This window comes from Gossypium raimondii, chromosome 5 (genome assembly GCF_025698545.1).
Source record: "Gossypium raimondii isolate GPD5lz chromosome 5, ASM2569854v1, whole genome shotgun sequence".
NCBI classification, from domain to species: domain Eukaryota; kingdom Viridiplantae; phylum Streptophyta; class Magnoliopsida; order Malvales; family Malvaceae; genus Gossypium; species Gossypium raimondii.
Window position 1 is genome coordinate 3,479,695 of NC_068569.1, and position 26,127 is coordinate 3,505,821.

Below are 26,127 nucleotides of genomic sequence, written 5' to 3' on the forward strand. Positions count from 1 at the left end.
AATGCTTTTTCATCACACTTTTAAAATTACTTTCAACCACAAACAACAATAAAAATCTAGCCCTAAGTCAACACAATATTGCTTCGTTATGTAGATAAAGTCACAAGCTTATATTAAAAAGTATATGAATGGATATAATTGTAAGACAAATTATATATATACATATATTAAATTTAGATAGAAATCGTGTGGTTATTTGATTTAGCTTTATTTGTTCTTATTGTATTTATTTTCAAGTTTAGAATTAATTACTTTGGATTATTATTTTTGATATTTTTATTTATGTTTAAAATTTGTGATTGCACATTGTAATAATTTTCGGCTCTTATTATATAAGTTTGATCTTTTATTAGAATTGAACCAAATCATTCATATATATTTTTGTTGAATGAAATTAAAGTTTAAAAGAAGATTAATGATATTATTAAAACGAATAATGATGAAGTTAAAAACAATTAATTTTAATGAATCATACTGTGTGTAAGATTCAATTCAAATTGCTTCATTAAGAGGTTAACTCTTTAAAACTCACAAACACTAAGAAAATCAACAAATCAGTTGGTTGGAAATTGCTGTAGTTGTCATTGATTTTTTTTTGGTCAACTATAGTTGTCATTGATTGCTCGTGATGAAAATTGCATGATGATGAACTCTACTCAAAATTTTCAGAATCTGGATACCTTGAAGATAAGTTTTACCCCAAGTCCCCACTTTGAAATGAAAATGAAAAGACTAATAAGATTTCTCTTTTAATAATATATAGAGTAATTACCATGAACCAAATCGGAACCTGGTTACATGGTTTTTTATTAAGGGGATTAGAGGAAACATTCCACCATTTCTTATTTCAGTTGCAGAGTCCTTGGATCAGAAGGGTAGGAAGACTCGCGTCACTACGTTCTAAATTTTATTTTTGTGGCCAGAGAACTGAAAACTCTACTGTACACTAAAAAAAAAACCCATATCAAAATTTCTAACGTTTTTATTCAAGTTTTTAATATTTTTTATCTTTTATCTTCGCTTTATTTTTTAATTTCGATGATTATCGCACTTAACAAAATCTTATCTGAAATTTAAACTTACATCTCCCATTTAACATATATTAGAACTTTTATAAACATAAAAAATTTTGGTCTGCATACAACAGAATTGTCCAAAACTGTTGATTTTTGGCCTCTTTCTTCTCCCCAAGGAAATAAAACTTTCCCAAAGAACCAAAAAACCGGCCATACTCGCGCGTTAAAAGTTGAATGCGTTTTTTTACATATAAAATATAAACAAAGTATCGAAATAGATGATTTTGAACAATCTTGGTGTCAATTTTGAAGTCCACGTACGGATTTTAAGCTTTAATAGAACCAACAGAGCATGCTTTGTGACGAATAAAGCTGAAACTGAAATTGAGAAAAGAAGAAGAAAAGAATAAACAGATCTTGGGATGAACATCCACGAGAAAAAGAAAAAAAGAAGAAAGCTTCTGATGGCTGGAAAAAGGAGGAGGAAGAACCAGCAACATGCTTTGTAGGTCTAGAGGTGCCAGTCACGAAATGAACATCTTATCACCATTCAACAAAGGCACAACGATATTTTCTGAAAGCTTCTTCCCAGCTTTTCGAAATCTAAAATCCATTTCGATACCACTAAACAGATCATTTCATTATCATGAACCACTGTAAATGCATCACTGATTGAGCTTTGTGATGAATTAGATGTTTATCTGATTGGAGTTGTCGATTACTGATCACGGAACACGAAGGGACAACAATCATCGTAACTCCTGCTATGTATGTGATGATGCTGGGGGTGAAGGAGAAATCCTCTGAGAAAGATCATCCATTGTCAAGGAGCTGGAGAGATCTGTTTTAAAGTCAGTTAGGCCTCGTCGTCGGCTAATTGCACACACACACAAAAGAAATCTACATAGCGTGCTGGCTCCTCCACAAAGCATGCCAACTTTCACCATCATCACTTGCTATTCCATCTATTTTGATAATATTTTTTTCCCACTACATATATAGGATTTTAGTTCTCTCTTGAGAAACAAATTTTCTTGCCAGCTTTAAACCACTAAACAACTTTAGGGGGAAAGAAAGAAGATAATAAGGACAAAAATAAGAAATATATTACATTGATTATCCATGATAGGAGAAATTACAGGGAAAATCTGGATAGGAAATTAAGTGATTCATAATGGAAAAAGAAAATGAAAAAGAAGCAAACCGCTACCCCTTCTTCGGCAGAGCCCTAATAAATCCTTCTTGTCTATACAAAAGTCGTAGTTCCTTTTTTTTTCTTTTTGCCATGAACAATATCGAAGAAAAGAGGCAGTAGCACCACAAAATAGAGACTTCTCTGATCTCTCTTTCCTTCTCGTCTATTTACAATGCCAAATATCCAAACCAGAATATCAGATACATCATCAATATTCACAAAAAGTCAAGAAGAATCAAAGGCCACCGATTTTTGTTTAAATTCCGCAAAACAAATCAAAATAAATGCTGATTACCCAACCCATTACGAAGAACTAGCTTCATTTCACCAACTCAGTTACCCATCCAACATCAGGACCCGACCCGGTTGGTTCAAGTCGGCCGATAGAATTTTCCTTGCTCAGTTTTGCGTACATCCTTGCCCTCAGGTCTCTCCCAGACTCCACTCTCTCCATTGCAGGTTCCTCTTGGACAGCGTTGAATTCCCAGATGTCAAACTGACCGAGGCTAGACCGAGTCGGCGTACGAGTTGGAGTTGAAGGAGAGCTGCAAAAACCGGGTCGGAGTGTGGAACCACGTGGAGAACTGAAACCCGATCCCATTTGCAGGCCCCAGGAGCAAGCACCATTCATTTTAGACTTACCCAGCTGCAAACTTCGCATAGAAGCAGCAAGTTCACTCACCGAGTTAAATGAGCCACTGGGTGACATAGGAGGTGACTCAGAAGGTGGGGATATTGGAGGTGAAGCCAGAATAGAAGTTGGTGAAGAAACAAACTCTAGACGATGGCGCATGGGCGAACCAACATAATCCAAATCAGCTGAAGCGGACCCATTTCCTCTCGGACTCTGCTGCGGCAACACGCGAAGCTGCTCCGGTGTGTGAGCGAAAAAACAAACCCTTCTTTGACAACTGGTACCGTCTTTGCAAGGCTGAGTACGGTAACGAGCAGGGTGGAGCCAACACTCAAAAACGCCGTGAGCGAATTCACATGAATCGCCTTTCTTACAGCTTCCCTTGCGAAAATCGGGGCAAGCAGTTCCAGAGTAATGGAACTTTCTCGGGTCCCTTCTTCGGGCCTTCTCACCGGGGTGAGCGTACGGACACTCAGTCCAGTCATGTGACCTTCCACGAGCACACCTCCTCACCTTGAACTCGTACATCCGGAAATGGTCGCATGAGAATGCATCAACAGGCAAGTCCGAATCATCACTAAACGAATCGGACTCGTAGTCGTTTGACGGTAGGTAACGGTGGAGAGACCCGAGGTAATCGACAGGGCAAGGACTACTGACTGCATTGTTGTAGTTAAAGTTAACGGAGGGAAAGCTAGCCGTCGGATCGTTGAATGGGTCCCCTACGGGGATTTTGATGGTGGGATTTGGTTGGATTGATTCTCCGATCATCATTTTTGGACATCGTTCTCTAATTCTACGAGGAGCGGGGTCTCTTGGTTATAAACTGATTTCCTAACCCATAGTTGTTTCCAGTTAATCATGGTTGAGTTAAGAACTTAATGTGGGTGAAAAAATAATTACAAATGCAAAAGTGTTGTAGTTGTTTAAAGGGTTAAAATATTTGGGACCTCTTTGTATAGGCTGAATTAAATTAGTTTTATTATTATTAAATTCTTATATTATTAAATCTAATTAAATAAATTTAAATTGTAAAATTAATATTTATTGTTTAAAATATATTTTTATTGTAATTTAATTGCAAACAAAAATCAATTATAAAACTTTAAAAGTATTAATTTTATTAAATAGTAAATTATAATTTTAAAAAATATTAACTATATTTCAATTTAAGTTTATTTGATTATATCCATTTAATAAAAAATAATTTAATAGGAGTAATATAATCTTTAGGTGTAAATACAAATTTGAGCGGCTAATTTTTCAATTGCAAAATGACATATTTATTTTTCAAAATGATATTATTATATATATTTACAACTTTTAAATAAATTTGTTAGATTTTTAAAACTATGATACGAATATATTAAGAGTAATATAAACCTCACTGTCTAGTGTCTCCTACTCCTTATAAAAGATTTGCGAGATCTATTCGTAAAGTTAGAAAAGATGGAAGGCGTTACGATGTGACAATTCAATGTCACGAACTTATCATGCCCCTTGATTTTAAGTCATTACTCATTTATTTCACGAAAATTGACTTTTTCAAAAATTTTACCTCTCAATAATAGTAATGGATTATTGTATTCAGAGAAATGAATTTGTTTCCTTCTATAATTTGCTTATTGTTTTGTTCCAATTTTCGTAAAGAATGATGGATTATATTTTAAGAAGGGATATTTTATTTTATTTAAATTTTCCTGAAATATCTTTCTCTTCAATTTAAATTTTAATATTGGACCAAATATAAAACCATGGTTGGATTGGGTTCCTTTTCTTTTTTAGTAAACGTACATAAACTTGAGAAATACTGTTGGCTGAGGGGGAAAGATTTGTGCTTATCTCTTTGCAATTGGTTTTGTTAAAATACATCACCGTCGGGTGATTCTATCGTTTGTCTTTGAGTGAATTGAAAACTAATTGCTTGGGTCCCTCTTTATATTTTCAGGAGTTGTCTCTTTCTCGGAATAAACGGTATAGAACAAGCTTAAATAGAGAATTAAGCTTTAAATTATATGTAAATCTTTTTTTTAAATAATATTTAATGGTCTGTTTTACAAAATAGCGTATCTCCGTTGAAAAAAAAGGTTGAGTTGAGATATTATTAATTCGATATTTTAGTTGTTAGCAGATGGGTGGAGGGCAGAGAAGGGCAGCCATGCGTAGATGGACTGCTTATTCGGGTTCGTGCATTTCACCCACGTGTCTCTAAATCTCTGCAAATGGGACAACTACTTGGCAATTAAGAAGCCGCCAAGCTTAGCGGCAGTGTCACGTACAACCCCTCAGCGCAATTTAGCACAAACTCTAATCTACGCATTAGCTGGCAGATATTCCTGTTCTGAAATCAATGAAGTGTTTAAATGTATCAATTATGATATCTCTATGCCCATGGCTGCTCTGCAGTCAATTATGAAAATTTCTTTTGTAGGACAAAGAGTCGTGACAGTTAATCTTTGTTTTGACTTTAAAAATAATAGATTGAATTTATCTAGCAATTTTACGTTAATCCTTTTCGGAGAGAAATAAATTTTAGCTCAGTCAGGTTAGAGGTAGAATACAAATCTCCTCCATCTGTGGACATAAACGGCAGAGATGGAAGCACGTCAGAATGAGTGATTGGTTTCCCCCCGCAATGGGACAAAATACGGAAGGCACATGATTCGTACGAATAAAAATCCCTTCAGCAGAAGTCCCGTACTACGATGATAACACGAGAATGGCCTTTGCTTTGCTTTGCTTTCTACTCTTCTTTTTTCTTTCTTGCCATCACAAGGCTTTCAAGATTATCCACAACCACAAGGCTCTTTTCCTTTGAGTCTTGCTCGTGATGCTCGGACGGTTCTTTGTCGTTTTCTTTAAATCCCAAGTGCAACATATGCTTTTCCATATTTTAATTTATATATGTATTATAAATTTGAAGATAAAATAGATTATCAAGACTTTTTGTTGATACAAGACTATCGAGAACTTGAATTTTGATATTTAACGTCGACGTACTACGCAATTTTATTATCGTTTAAATTATGAATATATTGGCGTTTTATTATGTTACAATTTTTTGTCGGATTATAGTTAAAATAGTAAACAATTATTATATTTTGTTGTCTGCTCTATTTTAAAAATATTAAATGGGAACCCTTTGCTCTACAAAACAAAAAAGTGAGAAACTTTTTTTTTTCTTGTGGAAGCATCTTTGTTTGACTCATGATTGGTTTTTGGGTTAGGATGAAAATTGATTCAAGTTGCTTCAATCTTTAAAAGGGTGTTTTTCTTTGAAGCGTATGCGACAAAAATATATATAAAAAAATTGACACTTGTATTTATTTTAACATTTACTTAGTACTTTTTATTCTAATTTACTATATCATAATTCAGTGTATTAAGTAGATAGTCATTTCATCAAGAGTCGTGGGTTAGGTTGCAACTCTCACAAAAACAGTGGCCTAAAAATAATATTTCCTGATAGACAAAAAGAATATTAAAATATTAGTTAGTGGCGTATTAATTTATGTTTGATTATCGTGAATTCATGGAATTGTTTTATTGAAAAATCTCCTGGGGCCGTGTTTTCCGCAATTCTGTCTCGCATATCACCTCCTAGCTGTTTTAAAATTTAATTAAAAAATAAATTATTCAAAGATTTTTTAGATTTCAATAAAAGACTAAGTTCAACTCTTTTAATTAGATTTAAAATAGTTTAATGCATAATTTCGCACTCTGATCTGACGTTTCCAATGTAGTATTTCTATTTCTATTTGGTATTTAAAGGTAACCTGTTAATAACTTTTAGGAAGATTCGGATGAAATTTTAATTTTTATAGTCTACGTTTTTAAAGAATTAAATTAAATTTTTATAATTTTAGTGAGGTTAAAATATAATTTTACCTTTACAAATTAAAATTTTTTAAAATTTAAGGGCCTAAATAATATTTTTACATATTGAGGGGCGGGCTTTACTTCACGTATTAGGCTTTTAGTGTTTATTTTAGGTTTTATAGATGATTCCATCATGAAAAAATCAGACATAATAATATTAGTGATTAATTTTCATCAAATCAATAATAAAATTTGAATTAAAACTAAAACTTAACACAATTGCATTTAGATACCAAAATAAACCTTTTGTCAAATATAAAAACTTAATTAATAAAAAATATAAATACTACATTAAAAATACGTATGAAATTTAACTACCAAATTATATATTAAGCTTTAAAATCGTAAATACTACATTAAAATACGTATGAAATATAAATACTACATTAAAAATACGTATGAAATTTAACTACCAAATTATATATTAAGCTTTAAAAATCGTAAAAAATCGTTATTAATGTATGAAATATGATCCTATATTATAATAAAATAAAATTCGTCCTAAATAAACTAAATGAGTTGGTTTCTTTTTCCCCTTTTCCCACGGTTTTTCAACTTCACCATTGTTAGGTTTATTTAGGCCAACTAGTGATAAGCAAACCATGGGATTTTAGTTGAACCTTTAAGCCTATGTTGGGCCTTGACGCCGACATTTCTCGTTTTTAGCTTTCAAACATTATAGTAAGTATTGATCCATAGGTCTTTCTAAACTTAGTCCTTATGGACAGTCCATTACCATTGGCCTGTAACTGATCTATGATTTGATTGAATTCACATTGGATATTTTTTGTCTCATATATGTATATGCGTATGATAATATACTCTTACCCAATTTTAAGTACCGTAAGAAACATAGTTGCTTCAAACGAAAGCGTAAATGTAAATGGACTTAAAGTTCTAATGAGTTAGTGGGTTAAGGGTAGGGGTGATTAAATTTTGGTTAAAATTAAATTAATCAAATAAATTAATTTAATTTGATTAATTGATCAATTAACTGATTTAATTTGGTTGACGGTCGATTAATAATTTTTGAAGTTCGATTATCGGTTAATTCGATTTGAAATTGAGTAATTAATCAAGTTATTTAAACTTAATAATTAATCATAAATTATATGTAGTTTTAATTCATCAAATGAACGTTATCACTTTTTTGACATGTTTATACTTATTTTAACAAGAAAATAAAAAATATAAATTTCGATTAATTCAACTGATTGAATTAATCGAAATTTGATTATAAAAAGCACATGAGATAAGGATAAAAAAGTTTATGATTTAGCAATCATATGGAAAGCAAATTTCAACATAATTTATATTATGTTTTATTTGAAATAAAACAAATATATGAAACCCTGCTTGAATTATCTTTCAATTACCTTTGTACCAAGCTATCTACTTTTTTGATGTCACCACAAAACCCACAAATATAATAAAAACTAATATTTTTATTAAATAATTTCACTTTCATTTTGAAAACAAATACGTTTTTTCATATTGGGAGGACATCAAATCAAAATGTCTTTTTTCTCTGAAGTCTTAAGTTTAACAAAATGTCAAATAATATCTTCTTTTTCATTCACTGGAACTGCCAAAAGTTTTCTTCTCGGGCAAGCAGCTTACGAGTAAGCTTTTTTTTCATTTAGCTGGAATCTCTTACACGTGTCTCTCATACCCGCCTTGCTAACAAAATTGCTTTGTCACCCGCTCCCGCAGTCATTAATACCAGAAAAAGCTCACCGTAAGTAACCGTCCAATCACGTACGAAGCTAAGATAACATGTGGGTAATTCAATCAAATCCTGATGCTGCGGTTTGCTCTCCAAGTTACGCGCCTTTCACTCGATTCTCAATTTCACACTCTAATTCCTCCCCGCGCGTAAATTTCACTCCCAGATATTAATTAATGGTTTAAACTTAAAAGCGCAACTTTTTTATTAATCTCAGGACTTAAGAGTATGTCTACGCCGTCGTTTGGAAGAACACTTTTGCCAATAGGTTGCTTAAACGAACTTTAAGAAAAGTTTGAACTTTGAAGAAGCCGATTACATGTACACATTTGACTGGATTTGAAAAGTCAAACCTGGGGAAAAAAACTACCCTAACAAATCAAGATTCGGAAAAGAACCAAGCTCATGTAAGCTTAACCATTCTCTATCTTTTCCTCATCTTCTTCTACACAATATTTTTTTGTTGTTGTTGCAGAGAGTCAGAGGGAAATGCTTTTTTGAATTTTTATAAATTTCGGAAAATTTGGACGATCAAAATCTATAGCAAATAGTACTAAAGTTAGTTTTTCATGGTTGTTTCACATTTCAATGGTTGTTATTGCTGTTGTTGTTGATCCTGTATGCTTCCGAATCAACGAATTTATTCGAAAACTGAATCTTAACCCTATATTCTAATGAATTTCATCAGCAGGGAATGGCTCGATTACGCTCTCGCTTTCTTCATTGCTTAACCATCGTCTTCTACACCACACTAATCTCTCATTCCTCTTCGACCCTCGAATCGGGTTTTTCTATAATCGATTCGGATTCGGAAGTTCTTTTGTTCCATCAAGATTACTCTCCTCCGGCACCTCCTCCTCCGCCTCCTCACCCCCCGGCTGTATCATGCACTAATGACCTCGGCGGGATAGGTTCACTGGATTCCACGTGTAAGATTGTGGCCGATTTAAATCTAACTCGTGACGTCTACATAGCGGGAAAGGGTAATTTCTACATCCTCCCCGGAGTTAGATTCCATTGCCCTTCTTTGGGCTGTTCCGTCACCGTAAACATCAGCGGGAACTTTTCCTTAGGCGAAGGTTCGACTATAGTCACTGGTACTTTTCAGCTCGGGGCTTATAACGCTAGTTTTTACAATGGATCGGCCGTGAACACTACAGGATGGGCGGGAGATCCACCTCCAGAGACGAGTGGGACACCTCAGGGATTGGCAGGAGCGGGCGGAGGTCATGGGGGCCGTGGGGCTTCTTGTATCGTGGAGGATGGGAAGCTACCGGAAGATGTCTGGGGAGGAGATGCTTATTCATGGTCATCGTTGCAGAATCCCTGGAGTTATGGGAGTAAGGGAGGTACAACGAGTAAGGAGGTCGATTACGGAGGGGTAGGTGGTGGCCGGGTGAAAATTATAATTAAAGATTTGTTGGAGATGAATGGGAGCTTGTTGGCTGATGGGGGTGATGGAGGGAGTAAAGGAGGTGGAGGATCAGGTGGTAGCATCTACATTAAAGCTCGTAAAATGTAAGGGTTCTCTCTTGTTAACTTTGTTTCTTGAAGTTCTTTTAGTTACCAGAGTTGGATGGTTGTTCTGTTGTGTTCGTTTGGTAATAAAAAAAGAACGTAGGAAATAAAGAGAAGAAATAATTACAAATTAGTGTATGATTAGAGTCTTAAGATACTGTTTATGTGAGCCTGATAAGGATAACTTTTAGGAGTGTTTTGATTCTAACTAGTTAATCACTTGCTGAAAGCATTGAATTTTGTTCGTGTTGAACTTGTAGTTGTAGTTAAGACTAGAAAACTGTAAGATACTTTACCGACATATCTTCTAACCATCAGACTATGGAACAGTAGTGATGAAAGTTCTATTAGGCTGGAAAGGCATCAACTGCTATGAACTTGTGATTATGAATTGGACTCATTTGGTAAACCTCTTAAAGCTCTATTACTTCTCCATGATGCATGCCAACCAGAGTGCTGGACGTTAATGAAACACACCCTCAAATTCACTTTTCTTTGTTTTTGAACAAAGCCTTACTTCATCAGAGGATCACTTGCTATTCATTGCAAATGTCTAATGACTGGATGTGAATGCTTGTGGATTTGTAAAATGCACCTTCAATTAAGTTAATATGGAGAGGTTGAAGCTTTCTCAATTAATATGGTGATTTACATTGTTTAAACCCCATTTGTAAGTTGTATGAATGGTATTTAGGTCTAATTATCATTTATTCTCCATTTAGGCCATGCCTGATGTGTCTTTATCTTAGTTTTGTTAATCAAAACTTGTACAAGTGATGGTAGCCTATGAATCCATCTTATGTATGCTTAGCACTGTCATATTCTGGAAATAATTTTTTGTCTTTCATTTGAATTATTTGGCTCTCTTAGGTTTATAACTATGGGTTAAATGTCACAATATATACCTGGGTATGATTAGGGTTTTAATGTTATAGTATCTGTTCCTTTTTTTTTTCTGTGAGGAGCAGGACTGGAAGTGGCTGGATAAGTGCTTGTGGAGGTAATGGTTTTGCTGGTGGAGGTGGTGGAAGAGTTTCGGTTGATATTTTCAGCAGGCATGATGAACCAAAAATCGATGTGTATGGTAAGACTTCTCCTGTTTTGCCATCATATGTCGGAGTTCAGTATATCTTAAGGTTGGGAAATTGAGGCTCTGTTTGGTTCAAGAAAATATTTTTTGTTGTTATATTTTATTTTCATTTTTAGAAAATAAATTTCTTTCTTTAATTTCTGAAAATTGATATGAAACATGTTATGGTATCTAATTAGTAAATAATAATTAAATTGAAGTATAATTTTTAGATAAATAACAATGTTATTAATATAATAAAATAAATTTAAACAAACATAAGTGATTAAATAATAATAAAACAATATTTATTGTTAATAAAATAAAAAATTATTGTTAGATGGGTTCTGCATTATGGATTTGATACTTAAATGTTGTTGAAAAAATTGTTACCTTAATATGGACTATAACCACGGCCAATTCATCAATTATAATTAAATTTAAAACAAATCCTTGTTTTCTAGTTTTTCAGAACATTTTAGTGAAATCAATGATTTTTCCTCCTAATTTTCACATATTTTTATTTTTCAAAAATATATTTTTTACGACTAAACATTTTTTCTTTAGTGATTTCCATTTTCTTTTTTCAAGAAAATGAAAATGAATATGACCTCTATTTTCCGAAACCAAACACACCGTAAAGCATTCCTGTTATAATGTTTTTACAAACACTTGTTTCCTTTAAAGTTCCTAGGAGGAGTGACAATTTTCAGAACCAGTAAACAAAATATATACAAGATTTTTGAAGTGTTGTTTGAAGCACTTTTTGATGATTATAGTACTTTGAACTGTAGGAATGCCTTTTGATGACAACATAAATGAATAACTTTCATGAAAAATGAACTGTTGTTGGATAATAAACCTGCAAAATGCTTATCTTTGTAAGCTTTCTGATATATATCCTTTTCTGCTCCCACTTAGCCCATTTATGTGACAGCTTAGTGATCTATTGATTATCATTTTGCAGGAGGAATTAGTCATGGCTGCCCAGATAATGCTGGTGCTGCTGGAACCCTCTATGATGCTCTGCCCCGTAGCCTTACTGTTGATAATCATAATTTGGCAACAGTTACAGAAACCCTTCTTCTAGAGTTCCCTCATCGACCACTTTGGACTAATGTCTACATTCGAAATTGTGCAAGGGCCACTGTTCCATTGCTTTGGAGTCGTGTCCAGGTTTGAGAATTTGAAGTCTGTATTTTCGTAACGAGATGTTAGAATATATTAACTCCCAGCATTCATGATTGTTACCCTATTTTGTTAGAGGCTTCAGAGTGTGGCTTTTTTTCAAAAATAAATATTTAAGCCAAATGAACTAGTAGTAAATCATGTTAGAGGCTTCAGAGTGTGGCTTTTTTTCAAAAATAAATATTTAAGCCAAATGAACTAGTAGTAAATCATGTTTACTTACCTTTAGTATTTGAAATTCTCTCTTTAAGGTATCCTTTTTCCTTGTATTGAGTTGTTAACCTACTTGTAGTACCTCTTCCTGCATTGTATGTTTCATAAAATTTCAGACGATACGATTAAGCTTTTCATGAGGAATCTGATTCTAGCATTTTTTCCTTATATAGGTGCATGGACAGATAAGTCTACTATGCAGGGCTGTGTTGAGCTTTGGGCTAGCACATTATGGGTCTTCAGAATTTGAACTATTGGCAGAAGAACTATTGATGAGTGATTCTGTAATCAAGGTGGCTGATACTTTTTTTTTATGAGGAAGTTTTATAATCTTTCTTGTCTCAGTATCAAGACAACATTGTCCATATTTGCTATTGATGGTCTTTTAACCTCTTATTTTTGTCATACTGCTAAGTCATTGACTAGTTCGCACAACAGAATACCTTTCTTGAAGTAGCTGATTTTATTTTGATTGGAGTTTTATCCATCTGTTGTCATTGTAGCCATGTATTTCCACTTCATTTGACACACTTTCATGTTGTTAACATGTCTTTGTATGTTCTGAATAGAAGCAGCTCTATGATTTCTAATGGGAGTATTATATATCAGCTATCTCATCTGTTTTCTATTTATATTTGCTTCATTTTACCTTGTCTGTTCCATTTTTCTATTTAATGATCTCCCTGTTTCTCTTGCATCAGGTCTATGGGGCTTTACGCATGACTGTGAAAATATTCTTGATGTGGAATTCTAAATTGCAAATAGATGGTGGTGAAGATGTTACTGTTGCAACATCATGGCTTGAGGCTAGTAATTTAGTTGTTCTCAAGGTGGTTAACCCTTTGCACATTTGCTCTTTCTGTTGCATGTTTCCCTGGATGTAATTATTCTTGACCAATCCTCCCTACCTCTCTCCTTTTATACCCAGGAATCATCAGTCATTCATTCTAATGCAAATCTGGGAGTACATGGACAAGGTTTATTGAATTTATCAGGACCAGGAGATACAATTCAAGCTCAACGTTTGGTCCTATCACTATTTTACAGTATTAACGTAAGTTTTTATTTTGTTCTGGTTTATGATTGGTCATTCTCAGTTCTAAGTTTATAAATTTTATTGGCTGTTGAATTTCTGACGTGGTTAAAATAAAAGCAAAATTAGTTTGCTGAGGACAATTCTGTTTGGTGGCTAAGGTGCATGACTGGTTAAACTTTTATTGGTTCAGTAGAGTTTTAGGTGACAAAGATGCTTCTCTTGTTCCCCAGTGGTAAATCATTAAGTTTTACTGGTCTATCTAAACTTGCATTTTCATTTGTGATCCATCTGCTTATCTTAAATTTTAATATGGGCAATGACTTCTTCATAAGTTTCACCATGATTTGTTATGTTGAGCACAATTAGGGTGTAGGGTTTAGTATAAAGTTTTTTTTATGGAAGCCATTTTTGCACGCAAGTGTGACTGGGGATTTAACTGCTATGCTGTTCTTCTTGTCGGAGGATAAGTCGATGTAAATTTCATGTAATTTTTAGTTCTTCTATTGATTTTGTTGCTGCCTTATATATGTATCTTGATGCTGATGGATTAGAATTTTTTAACCACCACAAAGTGGCTCAATCACCATAAAAGTTAAACAGAAAGATGGGGCTCACCTACAGTCTCTTGTATGGTAAATAGTTACGGATGCCATTTACCAGTTTTGATGAATTCTTGCTGCGGGGTACATTACTCTGTGCTTGGAGATTTGTATTGATTGTCTTGAATAATTAATGAATTAATTATATCTGTTTTGCATGAAGGTTGGACCTGGGTCTATTTTGCGTGGTCCCCTAGAGAATGCCTCATCTGATGCCATGTAAGTTTTGGTTTGTATCACCCTTGTTCTAAGGTGTGTACCATCTTATAAGTTGTAATACATCTCACTGTTGTATTTGCATTTGGCAGTACACCGAAGCTTTATTGTGAGCACCAAGACTGCCCCATTGAACTACTTCATCCACCTGAAGATTGCAATGTGAATTCGACTCTGTCTTTTACTCTCCAGGTGTTTATTCAATATGATTGTGCAGTAGTGAACCGAGGAATATGCTTGCTTCTGCTTATTTAACTGTATCATTATTTCGTTTTTTAGATCTGCCGAGTTGAGGACGTCACTGTTGAAGGTCTTATTAAGGGATCTGTTGTTCATTTCCATCGGGCAAGAACAGTATCTGTATGGTCTTCTGGAGTAATCAGTGCATCTGGGATGGGTATGTTTCTCCATCAATATTTTAGGTTCTATTTTCTTCAAATCTCTCTATCATGTGTGAATGCACCCTTGCATACATGCATGCAAATGAACTCCATGAAACGGTCTTGTCAACCGTCATATCTTGATGGACCTTTTTTGTTCTTGTACAGGATGCATAGGTGGTGTCGGTAGAGGAAACTTTTTATACAATGGTATTGGCAGTGGTGGTGGCCATGGTGGTAAAGGGGGGCTTGCATGTTATAATGATAGTTGTGTTGAGGGGGGTATCTCGTATGGGCATCGTGAGTTGCCCTGTGAACTTGGCAGCGGAAGCGGAATTGAGAGCCCAGATGATTCGACTGCAGGTGGTGGTATTATAGGTAAGGCCCTTGTGTCATTTATTTTCACCAGCTTATATTTTTTGGCTCTTGCATTTTAATTTCTGAAGATTTTGATATCAAGTCTTAGCAGTGGTAGAGAAGTTGTTTTATACTTCAGTGTCTGTTTCTCTGAAATGTTTATGGCTAGGTGAATTCTTAATGACCATCCTGGAAAGCTAGAACTTTACTATTACTGGTTGGTTGATTTCAGTTACTGAAATTTATCTTTAATTTTTTCTTATGATTGAAGAAGTTTGATGATTATTTTAGGTTATAATTTACAGTATGGAATGTTGAAAAAATGTGAACAAAGGCAGCCATGGGACCCTGTTTTGAGTTTTTGTACTGTCTTTAGACACTTAGATTAGTTGGAAGGAAAAAAGGTTTGAATCTAATGGTTGAGCTATACAAAATAGCTCGCATACCAAACAGAGTCCTAGTAAATAGCCACTTTATTTAAAATTTGCTTCTTATTTTCTTGAGATTATGTTTGAATAGTGTTTGGTTCCATGGAGCATCCGTTGTCAAGTTTGTCTGTTGAGGGTGCAGTGAGGGCCGATGGAGAAAGTTTTGAAGGAACTGTCTGGAAACAAGAGTATTCTGTTTCTAACGATTCAAGCATAGCTCCTGGGGGTGGCTCTGGTGGTACTGTACTTCTGTTTCTGCACACTTTGACTCTTGGCGAATCTGCTATTCTTTCAAGTGTTGGAGGATATGGTAGTTCCAAAGGGGGTGGCGGTGGAGGTGGCGGAAGGATTCATTTTCATTGGTCATACATTCCCTCTGGTGATGTCTACCAGCCAATTGCTAGTGTAAAGGGAAGCATCCATGCTAGGTTTGTTTCCAATGTAATTTATTTTTCTGGATGCTAGCTTACCTATGGTCTACACATGCAATAACATTTCTAGGTCCTTGGTATGTTGGGCAATCAATTCTCCAGGTGGGGTATTCCAGAAAGTGATATTGCACGATAACCGCTAACCACTATGTAGCTTTTTTTTTGTGAACATGGTTATTGGAGAATATAGATTAAATGGGATGAATAAATAAATAAATGGAAAAGTTAATCAGAAGTCTAGATTATAGCCTCAATCTGCAAACATGGTGTAAGATTTGCTTCTGGGATTATACTTTTAAAAAACTTTATGCTATAATGTTTAGATCTTTATTGGTCCTAGGAATCAAATGGTGAAGCTTTTAAGTTTTTAAACTTATCTTGGAACTCGCATTAATGAGTATTTGATCATTAGATTATATCATTGCCTTGAAACACCTGGATGGAACTAATCAGTATCTTGATTAAACAGTTTTAGTGGACAATGTTTACAAGAGGTAATATGTTACATTCAGCATGATCACTGCATGCTGAAAGGACATCTTAGTTTGCTGTTTTCTTTAACTAGAAACTATGTTGCTGCCTTCTAGTTTTCCCATGGTTAACACTTGCTGCTAGACATGTCTGTTGGGCAGGTCAAGCTGGTTTTGGATCTGGCCAATTTGGGTTGGGTTAATCAAGTTTTAAAATTTTCGGTTATTTTGGATTTGGATCATTTCGGGGTTCAATCATTTTGGGTTCAAGTTGCTTGGGTTTAGGCCATTCAAGTTTTTGGGTCAAATCATTTTCGGTTAAATTTTCAGGTCTTTTGGTTTGAGTAATTTCCGGTTTTGGTTGTTTTTGGGTTTATGCTCTTGACTTTTTCATGTCAAATCAGGTTGATTTGGGTTTAGATTTAGGTTAATCAAATCTAGTTTTTGAGTTTGGGTCAGAATTGACAAGTTTACTTTTATTAGATGCTTGCGTACAAGTTAGTCATCTTGATAACCTGGTGATATGTTGATTATTTTTACAGGGGAGGACTAGGTAGAGACAAGAGTGGTGTTGGAGAAAATGGAACTGTGACTGGTAAAGCTTGTCCAAAGGGGCTTTATGGGACATTTTGTGTCGTAAGTAGGCAATTCTGTTGCATTTGAAAATTTTCAGATTCTTTTTGTTTAACATTGCATATGATAGTTGGGGCTAACCTTTTAATTGAAGATCCCAGATCATTAAAATATTTCAACAAACAAATTAACATGAATTCTATATTGAATTGTTTCCACCTTTTAAGGAGGGCAATTCTATCCAGTCCACTTCTTCTTTCTGAATTAATGGGCAATTTATTACGAATGAAACTTCTTTACCGAGTATATTTTGTTCTGATAGTATGTAACTAACATAATGCTGTCCTCCAAATTCGTTGGAGCAATTCTTATCTTTCATCTCTTTGTATTAGTATGTAAAATCATTTTTCTTCGTTTTAACTGATACAAATTGGGTTAATACTTTCAGTTGTTGAGTTTGTTAACTATTTATGTTGTCTAGGAATGCCCTGCTGGTACTTACAAGAATGTCACTGGATCTGATCGTTCTCTCTGTCATCGTTGCCCTGCTTCTGAGCTTCCCCATCGTGCCATTTATATTGCTGTACGAGGTACATTCAGATGCTGTCTTTATGGAGTGGATTTTATCTGATATGAGATTCAAATGGCATACTGCTCTTATACTGCAGTTTTTGGAATTTTTGTACCGTCTTTAGACACTTAGATATCACGTGCTATTTAACAAAAATTAATTTCAATTTTTTTTTTCCTTCAGAATTTTAATTAATATGCAAGACTTCCTCCTTCACAGGTGGTAACGCTGAAACACCTTGTCCTTATGAATGCATTTCTGACAGATATGACATGCCACACTGTTATACAGCTCTTGAAGAGTTAATTTACACATTTGGAGGACCTTGGTTATTTTCTCTTCTACTTGTTGGTCTGCTCATCCTCTTAGCATTGGTGCTTAGTGTTGCACGCACGAAATTTGTTGGGGTTGATGAACTACCTGGCCCTTCTCCCCCTCAGCATGGCCATCAGATAGATCATTCTTTCCCATTCTTGGAGTCATTAAATGAGGTTGTATAATTTTTCTATATTGATTCTTTTTTTTTTTTAATAGAATTCCTGGCCTTCTATGCTGTTGTTGGTATTTTTGTTATTATTATTGTTTTCTTCATACAAATTCCTTGTTCTTTTGCAAATTATACCCCCTTGTTGACTTCAATTGTGCCTTCTTTTCTCCCATTTCAGGTAATGGAAACAAACAGAGCTGAGGAGTCCCAGAGTCACATCCACAGAATGTATTTCATGGGTCCTAATAGTTTCAGTGAACCTTGGCATCTGTCTCACACTCCTGCAGAAGAAATAAAGGAGATTGTGTGAGTATATTTTTATCTTTTCTGTTGAATTGCTTTTCATGCTGCAATTTGTAATCTTCCATCATGCTGCGTACTGGGTTTTATTAATATTTAATTATGATTGTTATACATTGAATTTATGTCCTTGCCCTGGCAGATATGAGGGTGCATACGGCATATTTGTGGATGAGATTAATGCAATAGCTGCCTACCAATGGTGGGAAGGTGCAATTTACACCATTCTCTCTATTCTTGCATATCCTGTTGCTTGGTCATGGCAGCAATGGCGCCGAAGAATGAAATTGCAACAATTACGTGAGTTTGTGCGATCAGAATATGACCATGCTTGCTTACGTTCTTGCCGTTCAAGGGCTCTCTACGAGGGGATTAAGGTCTCTATTTACTTCTCTTGGTCTAGTTCATTTACTATTGTGGCCTTTTTTTTAACTTGATTTACATCTCGTAGTTGTTTTAGCTCCATCTTTTTTCTGTTTTCTCACCTCCATCCTTTTGTAAATAAACTATTTTGACTTTTTTGAGGATCGAGATAGATCCTTCTATGCTTTGAGCTCTTTCAAGTTTGATTGTTAAACATTTTTATGTTCTCATTCTTATGCATATCACCTAGAGGCAGAGTAGATAAACTTCCTATCTGTTCTTGTGTGATATCCTGATGTTCTCATCAGTTCGGGATTTTTTTTTAAAAAAGTTCAGTTCAATTTGCTTTATAAAGAAGATACCAGATTTTGTTTCCAATTGACGAGAACAAAGTAATACATTGTTAGACGTAGGCTACATTGCTACATTTTTGCATGTGAAATGATTAACCAAGTGCAAAGTATATCATCAAGTTGAGCTAGTGCTATATCTGGCAATATAGTTGCTTTGAGTCAAAAAGGCTAAAAAATGGGACACCGTCATAACAGGTCTTACAATTTAAAGTTTTTGGAATTTATGCATTAACTCTATACACTCTTTTAACAGTTCTTCAATCTTGATACGAGTGTGGTTAAAACCCAATCTTTTAGTGTAGCTTCAAGCTTGAAATTCTGGTATTTGATCACTGTAGGTATCTGCAACTTCTGATTTGATGTCGGCTTTTGTGGACTTCTTCCTTGGTGGAGATGAAAAGAGAACAGACCTTCCCCCTCGCCTCCCTCAAAAGTTCCCTATGGCTATAATTTTTGGAGGTGACGGAAGTTACATGGCTCCATTTTCCCTTCAAAATGATAACATTCTTGCCAGTCTTATGAGTCAGGTTATTTCTCAGATTTTAACCATGTAATTGGTGAAAGGTAGGTTTCATCTTGCAAATTTTAGTTTTAATGGAGTTATGTTAATTATTTCATACAGTTGGTGCCCCCTACAACTTGGTACCGACTGGTGGCTGGTTTGAATGCACAATTACGCTTGGTTTGCCGTGGATGGCTGACAGTAACATTTCGACCTGTCCTGCGATGGCTTGGAACACATGCTAATCCTGCTTTGAGGAACCATGGTGTACGCATTGAGCTTGCCTGGTTTCGCAGTGCACCTGGTGGTTATTGCCAGTACGGACTTTTGGTGTATTCTGTTGAAGAGGAAAATGGACATATATCGTTGGGAAATACCAATGGAAGAGTCAGAACTGAGCTACGTTCAAGGTAATACATCTGTGTTTTGTGCACCATTATTTGTCTGAACTTGGACGTTCAATTTCATGTTGTTGGTACCAAAGTCATATTGGCATATTTTGATATACCTCAGCACTGGAATAGGATGAGCTGTAGGGAGTCCCAGACAGAAGCACGAGGAACTTAGTTTAAGAGTAGTTATTGTTTTAGTGTCTGATGGAAAGAAATTCAGATTCTTTTCAAATGTCTGTGTGCACGAGCACGCATATGATGGAATCATTTGCTGCAATTATATGACATTTAACCTGGTTACTTTCCTATGTCCTTCAGCTTGAACACCACATACATGCAAAATCAATCTGATTATCCAAGAGAAGATGCACTTTTAACCCTAGGCAATGAAGGTTTTGCAAAGAAGAAGAGTTATGGAGAGCTTATAGATGCTAACAGCTTACGAAAGCTTGAGGATAAGAGATATATCTTTTACCTTCTCTCGTTTTTAGTTCATAATACTAAACCTGCTGGTCACCAGGTAGCTCACACAAATTTTAGTTTACATTAATTTGTATTAACAAATCTTTCACTAACACCTTGTTTACAATTGCAGGATCTTGTTGGCCTAGTCATATCAATGCTACTTTTAGGAGATTTTAGCTTAGTGTTGCTTACATTCCTCCAGTTGTATTCAGTATCATTGGTGGATGTCTCTCTGGTTGTGTTTATCATACCTCTCGGCATTCTTCTTCCATTTCCTGTTGGCATAAACGCTTTATTCAGTCATGGGCCAAGGCGTTCTGCAGGTCTTGCACGTTTCTATGCTTTATGGAACATAACATCCTTGATTAATGTTGTAAGTTCCGGAATCTTTTAATGAAATTTTTACTTGATTAAACTGCTGGTTGTTCTGGGTTTATTTTCCTACAATTCTTTGACAAAGTGTAAGCTTGATATACTTGCTGCTTGTTTTCCTACAATTCCTATAGAGGTATTCCTCAAGTATTGGAAATCCATAACTAGTATCTATTAATTTCAGAAGTAACTATATTGCAAAAGGGTTGATAATGGTGAATCTAAATAGCATTCATACCCCAATTCCCCTCCCCCTGCTTTTCTTGCTCCTATCAAGCAATATTTAATGGCTAGATGAATTGTTTTTTCCCCTTCCCAATTATCTTATCTTTTTACTCTAATATTGTCTTATCTTTCATCAGGTTGTTGCGTTTGTTTGTGGGTATATCAACCATAACAGTCGGTCATCATCGAGTATAAGAACCCCAAGCCTTCAGCCGTGGAATATTAACATGTAAGTTGATGTTTTAGCAGTTGCAAAGGAAATTTTAACTGAGGATACAATTCTAGCTTTAAACATGGTGTGGGTTTTGGATGCAGGGACGAAAGTGAATGGTGGATTTTTCCTTCTGGATTGGTTTTATGTAAACTTTTCCAATCACAACTTATAAATTGGCATGTTGCGAATCTGGAGATTCAAGATCGCTCATTGTATAGTGATGATTTTGAGCTATTTTGGCAGTCATGACTCATCAAGTCAAACACACACATGTTAACAAGGTTCTTTTGTTCAATTTTGTTTTATTCCATTTTTTGCATGTAATTCGAAGTGTAACAAAATCACTTCTTGACTCAGTAGTAGAAATAGAAACAGAGGAGAAAAAATCGAAAGATAAATATTAGGGACATAGGGTGATAATAGGGTGATAATGGCATTCATTCATGTAAGTTCTCAATGCTTTCCTTATAATTTTGGGAGTTCCGAATTCCAATGTAAATAACCAATTGGGGTATATACTAATGCTTTAGAGAATTCATTTGTGTATCTTTCTGTGCCAAGTTCACAATCTTGTTTCATTTCTTGAAACTTCTTAGGCCAGGAACACTCCAATAGTACAATCTATAGTTTCTTTCTACATTTAAGAAGCCCCTTTTTCCAAGTGGATCAATTACTCCTCTAGGTTATGCACAACCGACGTGACCATCTTAAAATGGAAAGAGTTTAATCTATTCACAATCCCTATTCTTGAGATTCACAAGATTGATAAAAAAAAAGGAGTTTAACATTGGGGTGCTAAGCAACTTCTTTTCTTTGTATATTAGCGTTGAGTTTGATAAGACGAACATAAGATTCAAGAACTGAGACACCAATGGAAAGAATTCAAGTTGATACGAAAATTGTACACAAACTAATGGCATTAATGTAAAGTTAAAGAAATGAAGAGCGCATGGCTGGATTGTTTAGTTGGAGTCTAGGGTAGCCATTGGTTCTTTTGTTTTGTTTCAGTTCTGTTTTCGCTTGCTTCAGATTTAGGCCCTTCTTAGATTTCTTACCAGCGTCCCCATTATTTAGGTTTTTTTCGGGGCTTTTCAAATTGGTTTGCACTGCTGCGAGGAAAACAGAGATTCAAGCTGAGGTCGATCGGTGGGTCGGATTCTGTTAATTCATGTGAACGTTATAACACGCGCTTATGATTTTACGTAATCCGAAGTCGCTTGTCTGATAGCTATTTAAATATCTTCCTTATAATTTAATAAATAAAAAAAACCTGGTTTTTGCATCATATAAATGATGTAACTGAACTTCGAAACTCAAACTCTATTGCTTTAACACAATGAGAAACTCATTAACAGAGAAACGAGATTCTGAGCTACAATGGAACCCTGCTAACACCACGAAGTTTAGAAAACAGATGGTTTACGACGCATGCATGCATGCAAATTTGATCAAACAAAGACAACAACCGTGCCTTAAGGCTTAAACTAATAATTATTACTATGGTTCAACTTCAAGATCGTTCCCCTTGTGCAACTTCCCGAGCCTTATACTTCACATACTGGCCATACTCCTTAGCCTTCTCCGTCACACCCCTCGTCATACTTGCAAGCATATCCCTTGCATAATCAAGCTTATCCGCACCTAGTGGGTGCTTCCCTTGCACGTAATTATATATCCACGATAACGCGGTGATGGCTGCCACGCCACACCCGCCAGAAAACAAGAACCCAGTAATCACCAAGAAGATGACTATGGCAGAGGGAACTAGTACTGGACTAAACAACACCATAACTGGCGTCGCCATAATCAGGGCAATCACAGTCCACGTCAAGGTTAATCCTGACAAGAAAAGCAACGTTGCACTCAGTGTGGTTGCTGTTAAAAACTTGGCCGTCGGCCGAGATGATGGAACTGACTCGTACAGCTTCTGAGTCATGGGTTTGTTTTGATCATTCGACATGATGAACGATCCTGGTCGTACAACAGAAAAAGAAAAAGGAAGTGAGCAAAACGAAAGAGGGTTGCAGAGGTGAAGAGAGAACCGTGGTGGTGGCAGGCATTATAAGGGGGGAGGTGAAGTGTATATTTATGGTTGTATTTACTATTTTTTAAAATTTATTTCTTAATATTAAACTTATAACATACGCGCGTATCGTATAGTCTAGAAATGTGTAATTTTGTGGGTGGGTCTGGGCAGTGTGGCGCGTGTTTGGTTGAGCAGCACTGCATGGGTGGGAGTTGATGAGGATGTGACACATGCCTCGGACTCCATTGGGCTGGTTTAGTAACGGATCCTTTTCTGGTCGTAAATAGGCGTGCAGTTCGATGCACTGCACTTTTTCTTTTTTCTGCTGAGACCCCCCTTTATTCAGAAATGACAATTTGTACCAAAATAAACCCCGATTAGTCAAACCATAAGGAAGGATTAAAACAAATCAATTTTTTAAACGGAAGACAAAATTTTATTATTGTTGTTTTCCTTCTTAAATAGTGGGGTTTTTTCAGAAATAATGCCAAAAATTAAAAAAAAAACCAAAATTGTATTTTTTTTATTTACCAAAATGGTACAAAAACTAAAAAAAAAACACAACAGTTGAAAAAAAAGATGAAAGGATAAAGTGACAGGACCCTGGTGGAGGGCCTGCCACAGGCAGCACCAAAGATGCCAGTGGCAAAGCTGGCACCAAAGGTGCCACTGCCACAGGCGGCACCACCCCCATTATAATGGTCCTCAGATTCGACTGAAGGAGAAGAAAAAAAGGAAAGGAGAAGAAAGAAAAAGAAAGAAAAGGAAAGGAGAAGAAGAAGAAGAAGGAGAAGGAGAAGGAGAAGGAGGCGCGGGAAAAAGAGAAAGAGAAGGAGAAGAAGAAGAGGGACGGAAGGAAAAAAAAAGAAAAAAAAAGAAAGATAATTTTTTTGGTATTATTTTAATTTTTTTGTATTATTTATGTAAAAAACTCATGTTATGTACATTATATGTTTTATTATTTTATTTAGCATGTAAAAACTAATTTTATCTGTATTTTATGTTGATTAGATATATTTTTATGAAATTTATTAAGCATGTTGTAATGAGTTTTTTTACAAAATAGCATTAAAAATAAAATACTAAAAAATATGTTTATGAAAAATAAAATACTGAAAAGAAATAAAAACGAAAATAGTATATTTTTTAAAGTAATAAAATTCGAGAAAAAGAAAAATACGAACAAAGGGCCAAAATAAGGGTTTTACTAAATTTATATAAAAAACACACTAAATTAATACATTTCAAACGATATGTACTAAAATAATATAAAATAATAAAATACGAAAATATTATATTTTTGAAAGTAATAAAATCCGAGAAAAAATACGAACAAAGGGCCAAAATAAGGGTTTTTACTAAATTTACATAAAAACACATTAAATTAATACATTTCAAACGATATGTACTAAAATAATATAAAATAATAAAATACGAAAATAGTATATTTTTGAAAGTAATAAAATCCGAGAAAAATACTAACAAAGGGTAAGGGTTTTTACTAAATTTATATAAAAAACACACTAAATTGATACATTTCAAACATTATGTACTAAAATAATATAAAATAATAAAATACAAAAATAGTATATTTTTGAAAGTAATAAAATCCGGAAAAAAGAAAAATACGAACAAAGGGCCAAAATAAGGGTTTTTACTAAATTTATATAAAAACACACTAAATTAATACATTTCAAACGATATGTACTAAAATAATATAAAATAATAAAATACGAAAATAGTATATTTTTTGAAAGTAATAAAATTCGGGAAAAAAGAAAAATACGAACAAATGCCAAAATAAGGGTTTTTTTACTAAATTTGTTTTGAAGTTGCAGGCATCGCAATGGCTCGATTGATTAATGACAATCCTCACATATCTGATGCGGTTAATAATATGGTAATATATTATTATTTGTTAATCACGGGTTCTATTAAAAAAGGATATGCGTAGTATATAGAATAAATCATGTTATCCTAATATTTATTTTCTGTAATTTAACACTATCAGGGCTCGTACCGCGTATTAAGGGGCCGGGTGAATGGTATAGGATATCCCCCGGATGAACGGGTGAATGGTATTAAGGAGCAAGCTGGATTCGGGTCAGCAGCATTGATCCAGACGTTCGACTTGCGATACGATTTAATATCTGCACTAGTGGAGCGATGGCGCCCGGAGACCCACACTTTTCATTTTCCGTGTGGGGAGTGCACAGTGACTTTAGAGGATGTTGCACTGCAACTTGGGCTCCCAATCGACAATAGTCCCGTAACGGGAGTAAGTGCATTTGCTGAGCTGGTTGCACTATGTTATAGCCTACTAGGAGACTCGCCCAACGATGATGAGTCAAATTTTACGGGCTTGAAATTTACATGGCTGAAAGGCAAATTTGGACACTTATCAGCTAATGTCACTAAAGGAGAGTTGATGTGCGCTACTCGAGCGTACATCATGCGTATTATAGGGTGAGTACTGATGTCCGATTCAAACAACAACAAGGTTTATATCATGTACTTACCTCTATTAGCCGATTTGACCAATGTTCACTCGTATAGTTGGGGCTCCGCAGTTCTAGCAGTGTTGTATCGGGAGCTTTGTCGGATGACAAAGCCTGCTGTCGTAGACATGGGCGGATGCCTTACATTGTTGCAGTCCTAGGCACTTTATCGGATGCCATTTTTGGCATTAGTTAGTCACCAACCATATGTATATCCACTAGTTAACAGGTGATAAAATATAACTTGTCATTAATTGTCAGGATACTATACTGACTGATGTTACCAATCATACTATATTTGTTTTTGTAGATGGAGTATTTATACGGGTATCGAGAGGTCGTACACTGTCCCGATATACCGTCTGATGATCGAACAACATGCCAGGGAAGGGGTAAGCTATTCTAATATTCGTGGCATGTTACTTTCTATA

The 26,127-nt window shown here is 35.0% G+C and overlaps 3 protein-coding genes across 6 annotated transcripts; 1 reads left to right on the plus strand and 2 right to left on the minus strand.

The window, feature by feature from the left end:
• Positions 1–2,100: 2,100 nt before the first annotated feature.
• On the minus strand, positions 2,101–3,647 carry LOC105768170 (zinc finger CCCH domain-containing protein 23). Its single transcript, XM_012587943.2, has one exon. The coding sequence runs from the start codon at positions 3,617–3,619 to the stop codon at positions 2,531–2,533; it is 1,089 nt and encodes a 362-aa protein (XP_012443397.1). The 5' UTR covers positions 3,620–3,647; the 3' UTR covers positions 2,101–2,530.
• A 5,060-nt stretch (positions 3,648–8,707) lies between these two features.
• Positions 8,708–21,718, plus strand: LOC105768169 (uncharacterized). 4 transcript variants are annotated; one of them, XM_012587941.2, is made up of 23 exons: positions 8,708–8,857; positions 9,142–9,968; positions 10,937–11,052; positions 12,005–12,213; positions 12,612–12,731; positions 13,140–13,268; positions 13,367–13,492; positions 14,237–14,292; positions 14,382–14,481; positions 14,569–14,686; positions 14,838–15,047; positions 15,546–15,882; positions 16,898–16,991; positions 17,410–17,518; positions 17,719–17,990; positions 18,165–18,292; positions 18,429–18,663; positions 19,341–19,529; positions 19,625–19,914; positions 20,215–20,416; positions 20,492–20,734; positions 21,096–21,187; positions 21,274–21,718. In XM_012587941.2, the coding sequence occupies exons 2-23, from the start codon at positions 9,145–9,147 to the stop codon at positions 21,419–21,421; spliced, it is 4,347 nt and encodes a 1,448-aa protein (XP_012443395.1). In that variant the 5' UTR covers positions 8,708–8,857; positions 9,142–9,144; the 3' UTR covers positions 21,422–21,718. The 4 variants fall into 4 exon arrangements, with proteins under 4 accessions (XP_012443395.1, XP_012443394.1, XP_012443396.1 ...); XM_012587940.2 differs by having other exon boundaries at positions 8,737–8,857; positions 9,139–9,968; XM_012587942.2 differs by lacking the exon at positions 8,708–8,857 and adding an exon at positions 8,902–9,008 and having other exon boundaries at positions 9,139–9,968.
• A 750-nt stretch (positions 21,719–22,468) lies between these two features.
• On the minus strand, positions 22,469–23,239 carry LOC105768171 (oleosin G). The gene has a single exon (XM_012587944.2). It carries the CDS (start codon positions 23,130–23,132, stop codon positions 22,683–22,685), a length of 450 nt encoding a protein of 149 aa, XP_012443398.1. The 5' UTR covers positions 23,133–23,239; the 3' UTR covers positions 22,469–22,682.
• Between the last annotated feature and the right edge of the window lie 2,888 nt (positions 23,240–26,127).

Coding starts and splice junctions, on each gene's coding strand:
- LOC105768169 (XM_012587941.2), top strand. CDS start 9,145: ATGGCTCGATTACGCTCTCGCTTTCTTCATTGCTTAACCATCGTCTTC. Junction 14,482..14,568: donor CTCTGTCTTTTACTCTCCAG/GTGTTTATTCAA, acceptor TTCGTTTTTTAG/ATCTGCCGAGTTGAGGACGT. Junction 17,991..18,164: donor TCTTGGAGTCATTAAATGAG/GTTGTATAATTT, acceptor CTCCCATTTCAG/GTAATGGAAACAAACAGAGC.
- LOC105768171 (XM_012587944.2), bottom strand. CDS start 23,132: ATGTCGAATGATCAAAACAAACCCATGACTCAGAAGCTGTACGAGTCA.
- LOC105768170 (XM_012587943.2), bottom strand. CDS start 3,619: ATGATGATCGGAGAATCAATCCAACCAAATCCCACCATCAAAATCCCC.